Here is a 16,942-nt window from a genome sequence, read left to right as displayed (position 1 = left end):
ATTTAAGAATTATATTCCCAAACAAAGAATGTATATGTATTTTTCTGCACAGAGGGTCATAGTTTTTATCAGATCTTTTTAAAAAGCTAAAAATTGGTCGCTATATGCTGCCAGCTCCTGAATTACATATCTTTAACACAAAGCTCTTGACTTAAATATATAACCACTTTTTAGATTATCTTTCCTGGAATGTCCCACAGGCATCTCAGACTCAATAGACCCAAAACTGAACTTAGTATTTCTTCTCACCCTCTGAAGCCTTTCTCCTCTTCTGTGTGTTCCTGTAAATGAATGGACCATCATTTCCCCAGTTTGCAAGGAAGGCTCCAAAGTGTTATTCTTAATTTTTCATTCATCTCAGGCCCTCTTTCCTAAATCCAGTCAGTGATTAATTCCTGTTGATTCTGCCTCTTTAATATCTCTCACATCTGTCTGTTTCTTATTCCTCACTGCTTCTGCCTTGGTCAGTCCGTCATGAATGACCAGTGCCTCAAACACTTTCTAATAATCTCCCTGCCCCCAGGCTTGCCCCTGTGCAGTCTGTTCTTTAAACTACTGCCAGTGCATTTTTGAAAACTCGTATCTGATCTGGTCTTTTTGCTGCTTAAAATTACTCAGATTCCACTCCCCTTGAAGAAACTAGATTCCTTACCATGGCCTTTGAGGGCATACTGTACCCACCCTTGTCTGAGTAGTCCTTATCAAGCTCTGTGTTTCAGCCATTCTTAATTTACTTCAATGTCCTAGATGTGCCAAGCGCTTTCTTTCTTCTTAGGCTTTGTGTGTTCTCTTCTTCAGCCTCACATACTCTTTCTGCACCCGATCATGCCGTCTCAGCTCTTCCTGCTTCCCTCATTGCCTGGCTGACTTTTACTGCACATCTGACCTTTCTCTTATGCTCTATTGTACTCCCTATGTACACTCTTATATGTCACATTATCCTGTTTTGCTTACTATGGAGGGTTTGAAATGGAAGGGACCCTGCATGTCCTACTCTATTGTGCCTCCTCTGCTCTCTACCCTGGTTCTCAGAGTGTTATCCCCTGACCAGCAGCATTAGCAGCGTCCGGGAACTTGTTAGGAAAGCCCGTTCTCAGGCCTCACCCCAGACCTACTGAATCAGAGACCTGGCAGGTGGCAGCCTGCAGTCTGTGTTCTGTGAGCCCTTGAGGTGATTCTGACACGTAATAAACTTGAGAACCATTGCTCTATGCCAGATTTGCCACTGAGGAGGCTCTCAGCCCTTGTTGAGTGAGTAAAAGTAATTCATGATTTTTTTTACCCAAAGATATTTATGCTTTGTTGCTATTAAATGCATAGCCACACATTCTCAAGGGGTGTTGCTAAAAGGAGCTGTGTAGCAGAGACGAAGCAGCTCTTATTTCTCCAGAGACCCCTGAGTGGGAGGCGTCTGCATTTGAGACTACAGTGTCTTACCCAGCCTGCGTCTGATTGTCAGTGAGCCAAACCTTTGAAGGCTTTCTGTCTCCTCGCTAGAGAATGGATGTAGAGGTGGAAAATACTCTGTGAGTCTTCTCGGTGATTCAACAAATATTTATCAAGTGTGAGTTCTGGGTAGAGTTTCTGGCTTTGTCACTTGATATATGACCTCAGGCAACTTGCTTACCTTTTTATGTCTTAGGTGACTTATCTGTAAAGGGACAATTACAGTACTTGCCCCATGGGTTTTTAGACAATTAAAAAAGAGAGTACATGTGACGTGCTTAGAACAGTACCTATCATAGAGTAAGCACCATTTAAATATTATCTATTACTACTATATGTTAAGTGCTGCCCTAGGTCCTGGGATAGAGTGGTGAATGGGACAAAGTCCTTCTACTCAGGGAGTTTACATTCCAGCCCATTATAACTATAAAGACAAAAACATATTTTTGTTCCCCATGAGTTATATTAATTAGCTCCCTCAACTCCCTTCTTTCCATATCACATTTTCTTTGTATCTTTATCTCTGACTCCTCCCTTTCCACATATTCACTTTGCCTGAATTTCTCAAGTCCACTTTCCAAGCCCAGCCATTATTGTCCTTTCCTCTTCAGCCCTCTTGCCAGGGCTGTGGTCAGGTCCTCATTTCCTTTTTCTTGAACTTTTGTCATAATCTCCTCCTACCTCTTATTTCTGCTTCTTGACTCTTCTCCCTGCTACTGTCAGATTGATCCCTCTGATCATGTCATTGTTCTCTTCAAAAATGTTCTGCTTTTTTTATGCAGTGAAGTACAAATTCCTTAACCAGGCCTAGAAGGCTGTCCAGAGTCTGATGCCAACTACCTTCCGACTTCTCTTTCAGACTCATGAGTTGTAGCCAGTGACTATTAAAACAAGTCCCGTGCTTCCTGACTTTACTCTTTTGCATAACAGTGCCCTTCCCCATTTCTGCGTGTCCACATCCTATGCACCAATCATTCTTTCAATGAGCATCTATTGAGGACTTATATATCCAACACTGTGTCAGCCCACTGGGATACAAAGATGAATAAGAAACCAGCAAGCTAATGGTGAGACAGACAACAATAACTAAATTAATAATAATGTAGAAAATACATACAGTGACAGTAGATCTGTATAGAATATTAAGAGAGCACGGAGAGGGGATGCATAACCTGCATTTGGGCTGCAGCTTACCTCTCCTTGTTTTAAATTTTTTCTCATTCCTCTGTAATCAGAAGTGACCTTTTTTTGTCTCATTGAATTTCCTTAGCATAAACTTACCACTTCTACTTTGTTTACTACATGCATACATATATAGTAATATATTTTTCCTGTTCTTGGAAAGGTAATAAAGATTAAAGCAGTGATTTTCAATCAGAGGCAATTTTACTTCTCAGAGGACACTTGGCAATGTCTGGAGACATTTTTAGCTGTCATAACTGAGAGAGGGTAGGTAAGTAGTGCTACTGGCATCAAGTGAGTACAGGCCAGAGATGCTGCTAAACATCCTATGCAGGATCAATATGCACAGGACCTCCCCATGGCAGAGACCCCAAATATCAATAGTACTTAGCTTGAGAAACCCTAACTTAGAGGATAAGAGCATAGCTCTGGAGCCAGAGTTTGAATTCTGCCTCTGCTACTTAACTAGCTGTGTGACCTTGGGCAAGTTACCTCCTTTTTCTGTAGTATTGAATGAGTTAAAGTATATAATGTAAGTTTGGCACACAGTAAGTATTATGTACATCCTATCTATTAACATTCTAATATATAATGATATATATTAGTATATGATAGTAGTATTATTGATGCCAGGATGAGATATTTGTATCTTACCACAATCCCTAGCTTAGTGACTTTCAGAAAGAATGTTGAATGACTAAGTGGATAGTTAACTAGCTCTTCTATAAATGCATATTTTCTAGAACCAGCTCCTTTATCTTTTTCTAGAACCCTATGGACAAACCATCGTTATCAAAAGCACCCACCTCTACAGGAAACCATCCTGGCCTGCTAAACGCTATACGAAGGGAGGGGAAGAGATCCTCTCTGTGCCATCCCTAGGGTACCGATAGGTACCAAGAGCTGTGATACAATAGGGCCTAATCAAAGATGACAAAACCACACATTCCCTGGGAAGTTAAATGAATAAGCAGAAGTGAGAGGCAGATCAAGAACATTCTTTTTAACATCTACTGCCCGATTTCTTTCAGGCCTTGGGCCTGTTGATATCTTTAATACAAGGTATTTGTTAGTTGGCCTTTCATGAGCTGTTGTTTTCACCTTTTTTTCTGATTCAATGGAAAATGTAAAAACCAAATCCATGCCTGTTTTAAATAACCTTCCCTTGCCTGACCTTTCCCCTTTCTATCAATCTCTGTTAGTGGACAATAGCCCATCTATTGCTATTTACCATCCAGATGAACTGAGCGCTCTCAGCGGTACAGCAGTGTTACCGTCTTAATTTAATCACACCCTAGTATGACTGATCTCCTTGTGCCGGTGTCTTTTCAGGCTGCACAAACAGTAGAAACTCTCAGCTTATGAATAAGGTGTGTGGAAGTATTATCCACTTTTACTCTATAGGGTATTTTGAAATAAATGTAAAAGTAAAGCATTTTTCTTTGTGTCCTATAAGAAATATTTCTCTAATATTAATGTTCCTCTAATCTTGGGTTCCAGATGGTATTATTATACATTATTTTAACAAAGATGTGACATAATCGGAGTTATTTCTTTAACAAAATTTTAAGTGATTTAAAAATATTATTAAAAGTTTCAAATCCATAAAGCACCATCCTAATGAAGTAACAATTATCATTTTTGTGTATGTTTTCTATATATTGATGTTTCATATCTATATGTATTAAGCAAGGTTCTCCAAGGAAACAAGATCAATAGGGTGTGTGTGTGTGTGTATTTAAAGAGATTTGTTAGGGGGCCGGCCCGGTGGCGCAGCGGTTAAGTTCGCACGTTCCGCTTCTCGGCGGCCCGGGGTTCGCTGGTTCGGATCCCGGGTGCGGACATGGCACTGCTTGGCAGCCATGCTGTGGTAGGCGTCCCACGTATAAACTAGAGGAAGGTGGGCACGGATGTTAGCTCAGAGCCAGGCTTCCTCAGCAAAAAGAGGAGGACTGGCAGTAGTTAGCTGAGGGCTAATCTTCCTCCAAAAAAAAAAAAAAACAAACAAAAAAAACAAAAAAAAAAATAAAGAGATTTGTTATAAGAAATTGCCTCATGCAATTATGGAGGCTGACAGGTCCCAAGATCTGCAAGGTGAGTTGACAAGCTGGAGGCCCAGGAGCGCTCATAGTGTAGTCTGAGTCCAAAGGCCTGAAAACCAGGAGAACTGATGGTGTAGTTGCAGTCTGAAGGCCAGCAGGCTCAAGACCCAGGAAGAGCTCATGTTTCAGTTCACATCTGAAGGCAAGAAGAAGCTGATGTCCTAGTTTCAAGGCAGTTAGGCAGAAAGAATTCTCTCTTACTGAGGGGTGGGTAAGCCATTTTCGTCTATTCAGGCCTTCAACTGATTGGATGAGGCCCACCCACAATAGGGAGAGCAGTCCGCTTTCCTCAGTCTACCGATTTAAATGTTAATTTCATTCAAAAACATTCTCCCAGAAACACCCAGAATAATGTTTGGCCAAATATCTAGGCATCCCGTGGTCAAGTCAACTTGGCACATAGAATTAATCAGTATGCTGTGTACATGGATGATCAGCAAGTGTACAATTTTATAACCTAGTTTTAAGAATTGTGTTAAAATTTTATATAGTCGTGCATAAAAATTATTAGCACATGGTAACTCATTTAGCGTACATAGAAGTAAATGTAATAAAGAATCTTAAAGCACTGCCAGTATCTTAAAGAATCACAAATCAAAATTGATATCTTAAGAGAAATATCTTAGCTTATTCGAGTCATCCTTTATAGTAAAGGTATGAAAAATGTTTTTCATATATGAAGCTCTTTGAAAAGTTGTTCACATATGAGGTTCTTTGAATAGAAGTATAAACAGAAATGTGATACAAATAGTCTGCACTGTGCTGTCTTGAACTTCATGTACGCTTAACTGAATTCAGCAGGCATTTGTTGAATATCTGCTATGTGCAAGTTCTTTCTTAGTTGCTAAGAGGAATACTAAGATGTGTAAAAAAGACTCCTTCAAGGAAGACAAACAAGGACACATCTTAACTATATTACAGGTAGCATTAGTTAACTGTTCATTAGAGATACAGATGAAATAGAAGTGTATCATATAAGAGGGAATGCTTTATCCTGAGAAGAATTATATGGCATATGTAATAGATAACGTCATCTCTGGACTATCAGTAACGCGTAGGACTTTTATTGACAGATGAAGAAAGAAGTTCTTGGTAGAAAGAACTGCTCAAGAAAAATTGGGGAAAAAGAAAGATTTTGCCAACAGAGAATTATCCAGTAGTGCTGAAGTGTTTAGACTGTGATAGGAAAGGAGTGATAACAGAGAAAAACTTAAAAATCTCTCTGGAAAATGGAAGTGGAGGCAGGTCAGAGTGAGCTCGGCTATCATTATAAGGATTTTAGATTTCTTTAAAACTGGGAGCCTTGAAAATATTTGAAAAGAAGAGCAACTTTTCTTATCTGTAATTTAGGAGGCAGTGTTAGGAGAAGATTAAAGTGCTGTGAGATTATAAGGAGTGTACCCAGTTTTATGTGTCTATTCCTCACCTATTTCTAAAGAGGATTTGAGACAGTTTATAGAATTAAAAAATAAATGTGAGAAAATAAGCGCGAAGTGAAAATACAGGCAAGAAAATGAGATGATGCTGGAGTAAGATTGTGCAAAAAAATGCATATGATGAGATTAAGCAGTATTGACAGAGATGGGCTAAAAGTTTGGCTCTGAATCTCTTGAACAGAAGGAAAAATGGAAAATGATTACTTATTAACTGTTCACACTTTCAGCTGATAATCTTTTTTCATAAGAAAAAAGTAGAGTAATCAAGAGAGACTTTCCCCAGGATCCCACTACTGGCTTATCCGCATAGATTCCCATATCCTCTGCCTCCTTACTACAGATGACCTGTCAGTGCTCCTCCATGAAACCGCCTCCTTCATTGTGCATTAGCTTCCACCTCCTCCCACTTCCTCCACAGTGTTCTCCCAACCATTTCCAGTCTCTCCTGCAGGTCCACTTTTCTCTGTTGGAGCATTCCTATCAGCATAAAAATAGGTTATTTTTCCAGTCTTTGACAAGCAAACAGACAGGGGAAAGAAATCTTTTTTGACCCAGCTTCCTTCTCCATCTACTACCACATCCATTCTTAGTAAGAAAAACGCTGATCAAAACGGCAGTGAGGTTTTTTCTCTTTTCAGTTTGGCAAAAATCCAAATCTTCGTAACACATTGAATGGAGAAGACTTGTGAAAAAAAACTTACATATGGCTGACAGAAATGTAAAATGATCCAACCTCTGTGTAGGGGAATCTGACAGTATGTATCAAAACTACAGATGGTTTACCCTTTTATTCATAATCTCAGAGAATCAATTCAAGAGAAATACCCGCATGTACAAAATGACATATATCACAAGGCTGTTTGCTGAAACATTATAACAGCACAAGTTTGGGAAAATCCCAATTGCCCATTAATCACAGATGGGTTAAGTAAACAATGCTACAGCCGCAAAATGAACTTCTGTGCAGAAGTGAAAAAGAATGAGAAGATCTCTAAGCACTGATATGGAAATACCTCTCTGTTAAATTAAAACAGCAAGGTCCTGAGTAATTCTTGAAGTTTTTGACCTTTTGTAAAAGAAGGGGGAAATAAGAATATATATTCATATTTGTTTGAGTCTGTATAAAGAAACTTAAAATAAATAAGAACTAATTAAAATGTTTACTCATTGAAGGTGGGCTGGGGAATTGGGAAACAAAGTCTGTTCTGATTGTTTCCAGTTTTATTTTCTGTTTTAAGCTCTCACATACTTTTATGCAAAATATGAAATGATTTTCTCAAATCATGTGTTGTACTTTCTTTGGAACAAAAAGTCATGAATGTATCGTACTTGCTGAGTTTTTAAACTTTATTTTACCATAAAATGATTTTTTAAAAAATTCTATTCCTAGATCCATATTTATTCTCTTGGAATGACGTTGTACTGGGGGGCTGATCATGAAGTACCTCAGAGCCAAGTAAGTCAGGTTGTCTCGTTTGTCCGACTTAATGCTTTTGAACAAGCTCTTCCATGTATCTGTATGTGTTCTACAGCATGTCAGGCACACCAGCATTTCTGTGCTGGTTGTTCACATTAATAATGTCACACTCGCGAAATGAGGTAATAATAAAGTACTAAAGAAATTATTTTTCTTAAAATGTTCCTAGAATTATAGCAGTCACCACCGAGGTTTCAACAATTCAGTCTGTGAAATGCAGTGGCCTCTTCAAAACATAGCAAGAGAAACGGGAGTCCACTTTATTTCTCCTAATGTAATGATTGATAAGAGGGATTGTAACATTTTTGATTCATTCTTGAACTGAAAGTGATAACCTTTTTTGATGCGAAAAGTAAAGTAAGGTAACACTTTTGGGGGTCTTAGGCTCTGATGACCATTGAGCTGCTTTTAGTCTTTATTTTCTAAAATAACTCTGATTCCTGAAGACTCCTTGTAAACATAGTAGTGAATAGTAATTCAAAATTTTAAAAATAACTATATTTCATCAAAGCAAAGATATAGAATATAGAATTAGGTTTTATTTTATGCATTTAGAAGTCAAAACCAAAAATAACTAGGTGTGTTTTTTTAAATCAAATTAAGAAGTAACAAGCATTTTAGGTTTTTATTCTAAGATTCAAACGTCTTAAGATCTATGCAAGATGAATGATAGTCTTCAACTTGGTTTGGTCTAATTTTACAGCATGAAAAATACTGTGTATTTACCTTCTCTCCTAAGTTTCAATTCTATAAATATAAATGAGAAAGTTAAATTATTACTGGAAATATTGGTGTCGTATGTTATACAACCTAACTTACATGTAAATTGTGATGCCAGCCTATAATTAAAACTTTATAATCTTTTCTGATAACTGAAAATGAAGTCAATATCAATAGTGTATAAATTGGAGGGGAAGTATAAACTTTTACTTATGTTTTGCTATCAGAAATCATACTCACTTTAGAAATATTTAATATTCTAAAGTATTTATTAATCACTTCCCTTGTGTCAGACACTGTACTAGTCACTAGGAATATAATGACCTCTGGAGTCCATTTGTGGGTACAGACAACTAAATACCCAATTACAACACGATGCAATGAATGCTATATTAGGGAAAATAGAGAGTGCTATAGAAAACCTGAGTTGGAGCCTCTAACCAGCCTTGGAGGTTTAAGATAGGTGTATTGAGGACCTCGAAGTTAAGCTGAGATCTAAAGGATGACATAACACCCAGATGGATGACAGTGGAAGAGAAGGGTCATGGGGAAAGTGTATGCTGAAATCAAAGTGGATGTACCGGTTTAAACTCCCATCAGCAGTACTGCACTCCTCACCAATACTTTGTATTATCATTCTTTTTATTTTTAACCATTCTGTTGAGTGTGTAGTGGCTTCTTTTTTGCAACTTTAATTTGCCTTTTTTGGTATGCTTATTGGACATTTGGATATACTATTCTACAAGTTATGTCAGCTAGTTAAAAAAACTCACATCTGGCTTCTTTGTTTCACCAGCATAATGAGAATTTACATTTAAATAATCGTGAGTCATTGTAATAGTTGAAATCTCTTCTAAGTTATCATGAGAGTATCAAATTATATTTATATGTATTGAATATATTACATTTCATTGAATGTTAGGAAATTGTCGATTGCCCCCAAATGGTATCTATATAGTAACTGCTTACCAAAATATTTGAATAACCAAAGAATCTCATTTCTTTATCATACAAGAAAACCCCAGAGTTTTTCTGTAGTACTTTCTATCTTGGAAGACATATGTTAACCATCTTCTGCTAAGAATTTTTTTGGATTATGAAAAGGCAAAATGCAGTACAACATATATGCTACTAGATAAGGAATTCATTTCCTCCAAGTATTTGAAGTGTGTTTGGTGTGTCTCCTCTTGACTCCTGGAATGGCTTGTCTCCTGTTAGATAAGATTTACTTACACTTACCAACATGGCTTTTCCTTCCTTTATGTTCAGCCTATCAAGCTTGGAGATCATCTCAACAGCATCCTGCTTGGAATGTGTGAGGATGTTATTTACGCTCGGGTTTCTGTTCGGACTGTCCTGGATGCTTGCAGTGCCCACATTAGGAACAGCAATTGTGCGCCTTCATTTTCCTACGTGAAACAGTTGGTAAAACTGGTTCTGGGAAATCTTTCTGGGGTAAGCTACAATTCCCACTGGTACATAGAGTCATATTTTAAAATCTAGCAGCATGTCACAAAATTTTCTTTAAAGATATTATATAGGTAGCGTTTTCTCAATGAAGACCAGGAACAGGAGATTGAATTTCTTGTTGTAATGTTAATTGTTTCTTTGAAACAACAGTTAAAATTTAGAAGCCCGGTACAATGACTTAGTCCCGTAGATTTTATGAGAATTAGTCTTTTTTGAGAACTTTAGTCCAGCAATTATCACAGAATCACAGCATTGCTGAAATTGAATATGTCTCCTCTTGCCTCCTTTCTTGCATCTTTTCCTGAGGAGCTTTCTGCAAGTGGTTCTATCTATTGTGAAAAATGCATTGACATGCAAAATATCCGTTTAGAATTATTTAAATGCACTTCTTGTTGCTTTATACCTATTTCTTGGCTACTTATTTGTCTGGACCCTTTACGTATTCCCAAAGCCCTCCCCACCTTCTCCGAACACTGGTGCCTGCTGTCTAGAGGGGGTACGTGCTTGAATCCCTGCTAGATGCCCCAAGACCTGGACTCCTTAATTTTCTCTCTCGTCTTTGTTGTGAAGAATCCCAAGAATAACAAACTCTATAGTAGTCATACCTCTGCGTTTCTTAAGCTGTATTCTATCCTATTTGTCCTAGTTTGGGTAGTCCTTGGTTCTCAAGGTCTGGTTTAGATCTAAACTTTATCTGCACTTCCCTTTAGGGTTGTGGTGCCTGAGTGGTGGTCCCTCTTTTTGTTTGGACTACAGATTTTCCACTGTCACTCAGTGTTCTTGCTGGCTTCCTCTTAATTCCTCCTCCGTAGGGGTTTAGTTCTGCTGTCTTAACCAGGGTGTTATATGGCTGGCACAGGTATGTCCAGATTCCACGCACTTTGCCAGTTGATGAGAAACAGACTCAGATTCTTCTAGGCAAGTGGGTTGTAAGCTGTACCCCATGGAGCCTTTGTGGTCCTGTAGTGAGAAGAATGCCGGTGGGAGAGGCTGAGCGAATGGAGCTCTTGGCTGCTTATTTCCCCTCCTTGACTAGAGCTACTCCAGTTTTACTTGATTTATTTGTTTATGTTCCTCATGTCATTTTTTTGAATGAAGGTAAAGCTATTAAAAATCTGAAAACCCTCTATCCAGGCGAAAGTTTCCTACGTATTTTCAGATTTTTTTTTATTTAAAAAATTCCTCTATGATCAAATAAGCTTGAAGGAAAACTCTTTAGGCGAAATTAAATATATTTTCGCTGCAGAACTTCTCAGAGCCTTTAATACACTAGACTATATTACTAACCTTCAAGAAAGATAGACATATAGGTGAAACTTTTCCCAGACTTATTTGGGTCTTTTTTCACAGATCTTCTCATAATACTAATGTTTTATAAAACTCTCTTTGAGAAATGTTGGTCTGTACTAACTCCTTGACTTTATAAATAAAGAAATTGAAACTTGCATATCTCGCAGGACTTATGTGTCCGATTAGTCCAGGAATCTTACTATTACACTGCGCCTTCTCAAAGACTTTTGTCCTGTTTGCTGATTTTACTGCTATAGTAAAATTGCTGGAAATATTTTTTCTTCTGTCTTTCCATGAAGAAATATTCCTCCATGAAATTCTGTTAACCATCCAATAATTGCCCATGTTAGATAAAAGGTCTCCATCCCTTTAAGTTTAGTATTTAGTTCAATTTATTAATTGCTGTATATTGCTCATCTACATATAAAACCGGTGCTAGATACTATAGAAGATACAAATTTGAACATTTGCTCTATCTTCTAAGAGCTCTTACTTAAAGTTATACAACCATTTACTTAACTATAAAGTGCAAAGAGAAGTATGAAAAGTAACATAATAAAAATTTTAAAAGCTATAAGATTTTGAGAGGAAAGGATACAAGTTATGTCTACACTGAAAAAGACTACTTTGACTAGATCCTATAGACTAGATAGAGAGAGGAATAATCTAGGCAGAAGGAAGTAAACTTGGATAAACGCTGTGAAATGGGAAAGAGCAGTGGATGCTGGAGGATCAGCTGTGGGGTGTGCTGTGGGCTTGTCTGGTGGGAGAGACGAATAGAAGGGTCAACTGGAACCAGCATATAGAGAGCCTGCCTTTCCAGAGACACATTTCTACTAAGTAGAAGTGATAATGCTCCCTTCACCTTTTATCGCTCTTGCTGTTCTGGACATCAGTGGACTGAAGTAAGTCCAACAGCTACCATTTTTAAGTATTTACATTGTGCCAGGCACTGTGCTAAATGGCTTTTGTGCTTTCTCACATTTATTCATTACAACAACCCCAGGTTATAAGAGATAATTTCGTGTTCATTTGAGAGATAATGAAACTAAGGCTCAGAAAGATTAAATACCCATGACCATACATGGTAAATGACAGAGACACAGTTGGAGCCTGGATCTCTCAGACACCACTGCCCGTGGCTTTACCTGTTATGCTCCTCTGAAGCTGTTGTTGCTGCCTGTACCTGACAGAATGAGCTAGTCTTTCACTCAGTGTGAAGTTCATTCTAAGTGACCATAATTCTTACTTAAAATTAATTAGCTTAGAGTAAGTCAGCAGGCTAGTTGACTTATTCTGGTTCTTCCACTGATTTAATTACTATCTTTGACCTCAATTTTGCCTATCTGTAAAATAGGATTAATAATACATACCATCCACCCATATTATTGAACAGCTGTGAAGATAATTATTTCAATGTTGATGAGCTGCTTCAAGGTCCTTAGAAGTTTTCTTTCTATTTCTCCCTTTATGTGTAATATGAGAATAATATCTACCACATGAGGATTTTTTGAGGATTAAATAACATAAAGTATGTAAAGCGCTTAAGGTAGTGCCTGCCTTATAGTAATTACTTAATAAATGACAGCTGTTATTAATAGTAGTGTCAATGCAGGGGTTCCCAAAGATGCAGGATGCTCTTTCTTCCGTTACTGACAGTATAGTGCAAACTGAGCTAATATTTATGTCATTTGAATGATATCATTTCAGAAATATTTCCATTTAAGTCTTCTTATAGGTAGGAAACATAATGCCTTGAATACAGTTCTTTAAATGAATTTTTAATCCATACTCAAACTTAAGTTTCGCTAATGGAGGAATATTAAAGTGTGTAGGTGTGTATAAACAGATATGTATGCATGCTCTTGGTGCCAGATTTAAGTAATTTCTTTTCACCATTCTCTCTCCTTCTATTTATTTCTTGACATTTCTATTCTGATTGATCATCTGAATAAACCCAGTGTTCTAACTTTTTATCCCTTGTAATGTGGAATTTGATCTAATTTGGCATGCTTTATTGTAAACAAGTACCTCGATTAAAGAGTAAAGTTATTAAAGTTTAAGACTACTTAAACATTTTGTTATAAAGGTGACTCAAAAGAATGTGGACATAAATTTAGCCATCATCCCTCAATGTGTCCATTTAGTTTAAAGCATTTTTCAAATGTGTTTTCCGGCAGGTAAAATCTAGAGAATTATTTTTTAAAATAATTTAAATCAGTACCCTCAAGGCGTAGTTATAATCAGGAGAAAGCCTTACTATACCAGAATTAACATCGTTGTAAAATTATAATCTAACTTGAGAAATGAAAGTAGTTATAAGTTTAGAAAAAAAGAATACTTCAGTTTTACTCTTTTCAAGTGGAAGTCATTTTTAACTACTTTTTAGTTACTTTTTAACTACTTTTTAGGCTAGCTTTGTTCCCTAGTTAGCAGGTGACTCTTTGATAACTGTTTCTTGCCTTTTATATCCTGAAGATGAATTGGCCAGAATTGAGCTAATGTAATCTTATCCGAGGAATACAAATTAACAATAGCAAATGTGGAGTGTCTTTACTTAATGCTGTACTCCAAAAATTGTCTAACTAGTGTCATTCTGTAGACCATTACCATGAAACAAAAGGGAGATTCTTTTGTCAAACTTGATTTTTGATTACCTGTGTACAGACGGATCAGCTTGCCCGTAACAGTGAACAAAAGCCTGATCGAAGCCAGGCTATTCGAGACCGATTAAGAGGAAAAGGATTACCAACAGGTAAGAGTTTACTAATAGGGAATTTTAGGTTTAACCCTATTTCATTGTTTCCTCTATGAAATCATACTTACCTGGCTTAGAAATCTGATATTTGTGACCATAATTAGAATATAAGTGTCCAAAGTGGAGGCAGGGAACAGATAGGAACACTAGCTGTATTAATATACAAATTCATTAAAGTTATGCAGAAACCTTATTAATAGAGTCAAAACTCCCACAGTAAATCATTTCCTTTCCGATATTGTTATTACAACATTAAATCATTTATTTACTTTATCATGGCATTTTTATATTTAAAATATATTTTAAAGCAAGACGAAACAAATACATACATGTTTATGAACATAAATGCTACTGAAATTAAAAATATATTTTAAAGCAAGACGAAACAAATACATACATGTTTATGAACATAAATGCTACTGAAACAAAAGTTTCAGGAAACAATATTATTCTTACTGCACTCTGTTGTTTTTCTGTTTCTTTCTTTCTTTTTTTTTTTAAGATTTTATTTTTCCTTTTCTCCCAAGGCCCCCTGGTACATAGTTGTGTATTTTTTTAGTTGTGGGTCCTTCTAGTTCTGGCATTTGGGATGCCAGCTCAGCACAGCTCAACGAGTGGTGCCATGTCCACGTCCAGGATTTCAACCGGCGAAACCCTAGGCTGCCGAAGCAGAGCGTGCGAACTTAACCATTCAGCCTTGGGGCCAACCCTCTCCTATTTCTTTTCTCTTTTCTTTTTTTCCTGAGGAAGATTCTCCCTTACCTAACATCTATTGCCAATCTTCCTCGTTTTGCTTGAGGAAGACTCGCCCTGAGCTAACGTCTGTGCCAGTCTTCTTCTATTTTGTATGTGGCTCGCTGCCACAGCGTGGCTGCCAATGAGTGGTGTAGGTCTGTGCCTGGGAACTAAACCTGGGCCACTGAAGTGGAGCACCCTGAACTTAACCACTAGGCCACAGGGCCAGCCCCTTCTATTTATTTTTTTTTTAATCTTAGTCACAACCCACAAAATTGATTTCATGACCTACTAATTTCATGACTAGCCATTATCAAATACTATTTTAGGTTATATGATGCTCAGTAAATAAAAACTAATAAAGAGTGTTTTTGCTCTTTGCCAATAGCATTAGATAATTATGGGTCCTATATAATTATTAATTTGATTTTTTAAGGAACCAAGTAGAAATTCCAGACACATGAAATGAAAGTAATTTTTTACATGAAGATTTATTTTTCAGTGTTAAGTTTCAAGCTTGACTTATTTATAAAATGAGCTTTTGCTTTTGATGATTATCTTTGTTCTCTTTACTTCTCATCAAGCAATATAGATAATTATGGTAATCTAAATGTGAACAAAAATATTTTGTGGGTGAAATATTTTATTGTCTTAAGTCTTGGGGCTGGGAAGAAAGAAGTAAATGTAAATATTGCTTAAACATATTCCAATGGAACATTCTAATGGCTATGGTCAGATTAAAAGGCTAACTTTTTAAATTAATTAAATAATCAGAGCACAGCTGTCTTATTTAAAACCTAGTGAGAAACTCTCATTGTGAAAACTACATATAGACACTTGATTATCTGGACAATATGTTTTGCAGAATTCAGAACTCTTGTATCTGAGAGGGAAGAATGTACCCTCAGAAGTGTTCTGCTTGAGAAGTTAAGAAAAGTAATAAAATCATTTCTAATGGAGTGATTCTGTAATGGTGCAGTTACTGAAGTGTCTATTTTGGTACTTCTCTTTTACTTCTTATGAATAAGGACTATTTTTCTGAACAGGTATCTTAGCTTTCATATCATCAGTATAATCAATTTATTTCTGGTTACATAAGATTCCTTTTCTAATATATATTTTCTTAGTTTATGTGGGAGCCAGAGGGAAAAGAACCAGAAGGCAGACTTTGTTTAACTTAGTTTTTACAGTGGTTTGTTGGCAGTTAAAAAAGTGTTTTAACCCTTTCTTGCAAGTGTTTCCTTATTGTACTTATGTCCCCTTATATATAGACACACTTTCCTCTTGTAGGTAAAAATCTGTTTCCCTTTATTTTAAGACTATACTAGGATTTGAGATTTAAAATTACTCTAGGATTTGAGATGTGTCTAGTGTGAACCTTGGTGCTAAGAATAGTAGCATTTTGTTAATCCATCAAATTTTCAGTCAGTCTCCTGTTTTAGAACTGATGATAATAGAAAATTATAGATGAATGTCAATAGCAAGCCAAAAGGGCCTTTCAAGGAGACAAAGTGAATATTAAATTCAAAGGAAATGATTTGTTTCTCTTATTTATCATCTTTCCAGTTTCTCCCTCCCCCCCACACCCTCCCTTCTTCCCCCGCCTCACCCTCCCTCTCCCTTTCTCCCTTCCTCCTTGCTTCCTTATTTCTCTTTCCTGTTCTTTCTCTAATCTCTTTCTCGAGTTCCATTCTATCATCTCCCGCTCTCCTTAAGTGGCCATGTTATGGAATTGAAGTTTGTTTGCTTGTTGACTTAGTAAATATAATGTTATGTTATTAATTATTAGTTATTAATTTTTAAAGACAGTTTGTGTTTTTCTTCTAAGACGAAAAAATGTTCTTGTGTATATGATGACCTCTATTCTATTCCTATCCATCATGAATTAACAAATTAACAATATATATAAGTACGGAAAGTATAGAAAGAAAAAAGATCACCTGCCATATTTAGTTTATCGAATTTTAAAGACTATCAAGTGTTAACATAGTTTAAATTACTTTCAATGATTGAGTCTTACTGTTACAGACATTAATTATTACGTAATATTTTAGAGGTAGTAATTAGAGATTTAACTAAATCTATACTTACTCTATAATGTACCTTAAATAACAAGTTATTAGTCATTTACATATATACATGTACTTTTAAATAAAAGCCATATACAAAAGTTAAGCATTCTGGACAGGTAGATGCTCAGGATAGGGAAAACCTATTATATTAAGTGTATTAGTTTTTGTAGGTGTTAAATGAATATTTGTTGATTGAATGGGTATGACAAAAAGTTTTATAAAAATATTAGGTATAATACAGTTTTTATGGTTTC

General features: G+C 36.5%; 1 protein-coding gene across 5 annotated transcripts in view; it reads left to right on the top strand.

Moving 5' to 3' along the window:
* The window catches only part of PTPN13 (protein tyrosine phosphatase non-receptor type 13), a 204,103-nt gene that overhangs the window by 77,850 nt on the left and 109,311 nt on the right, over nt 1–16,942 (top strand). For all 5 annotated transcript variants that reach the window (XM_070505408.1, XM_070505407.1, XM_070505405.1 and 2 more), the window contains exons 4-6: nt 7,557–7,622; nt 9,633–9,818; nt 13,791–13,878. In XM_070505408.1, the coding sequence (XP_070361509.1) occupies nt 7,557–7,622; nt 9,633–9,818; nt 13,791–13,878 (340 nt within the window). The remainder of the gene's footprint in view (nt 1–7,556; nt 7,623–9,632; nt 9,819–13,790; nt 13,879–16,942) is intronic.

This window comes from Equus asinus, chromosome 3 (assembly GCF_041296235.1).
Source record: "Equus asinus isolate D_3611 breed Donkey chromosome 3, EquAss-T2T_v2, whole genome shotgun sequence".
NCBI classification, from domain to species: domain Eukaryota; kingdom Metazoa; phylum Chordata; class Mammalia; order Perissodactyla; family Equidae; genus Equus; species Equus asinus.
The sequence above is the reverse complement of the archived record's forward strand: the minus strand, read 5'-3'. Positions and strand labels throughout refer to the sequence as shown.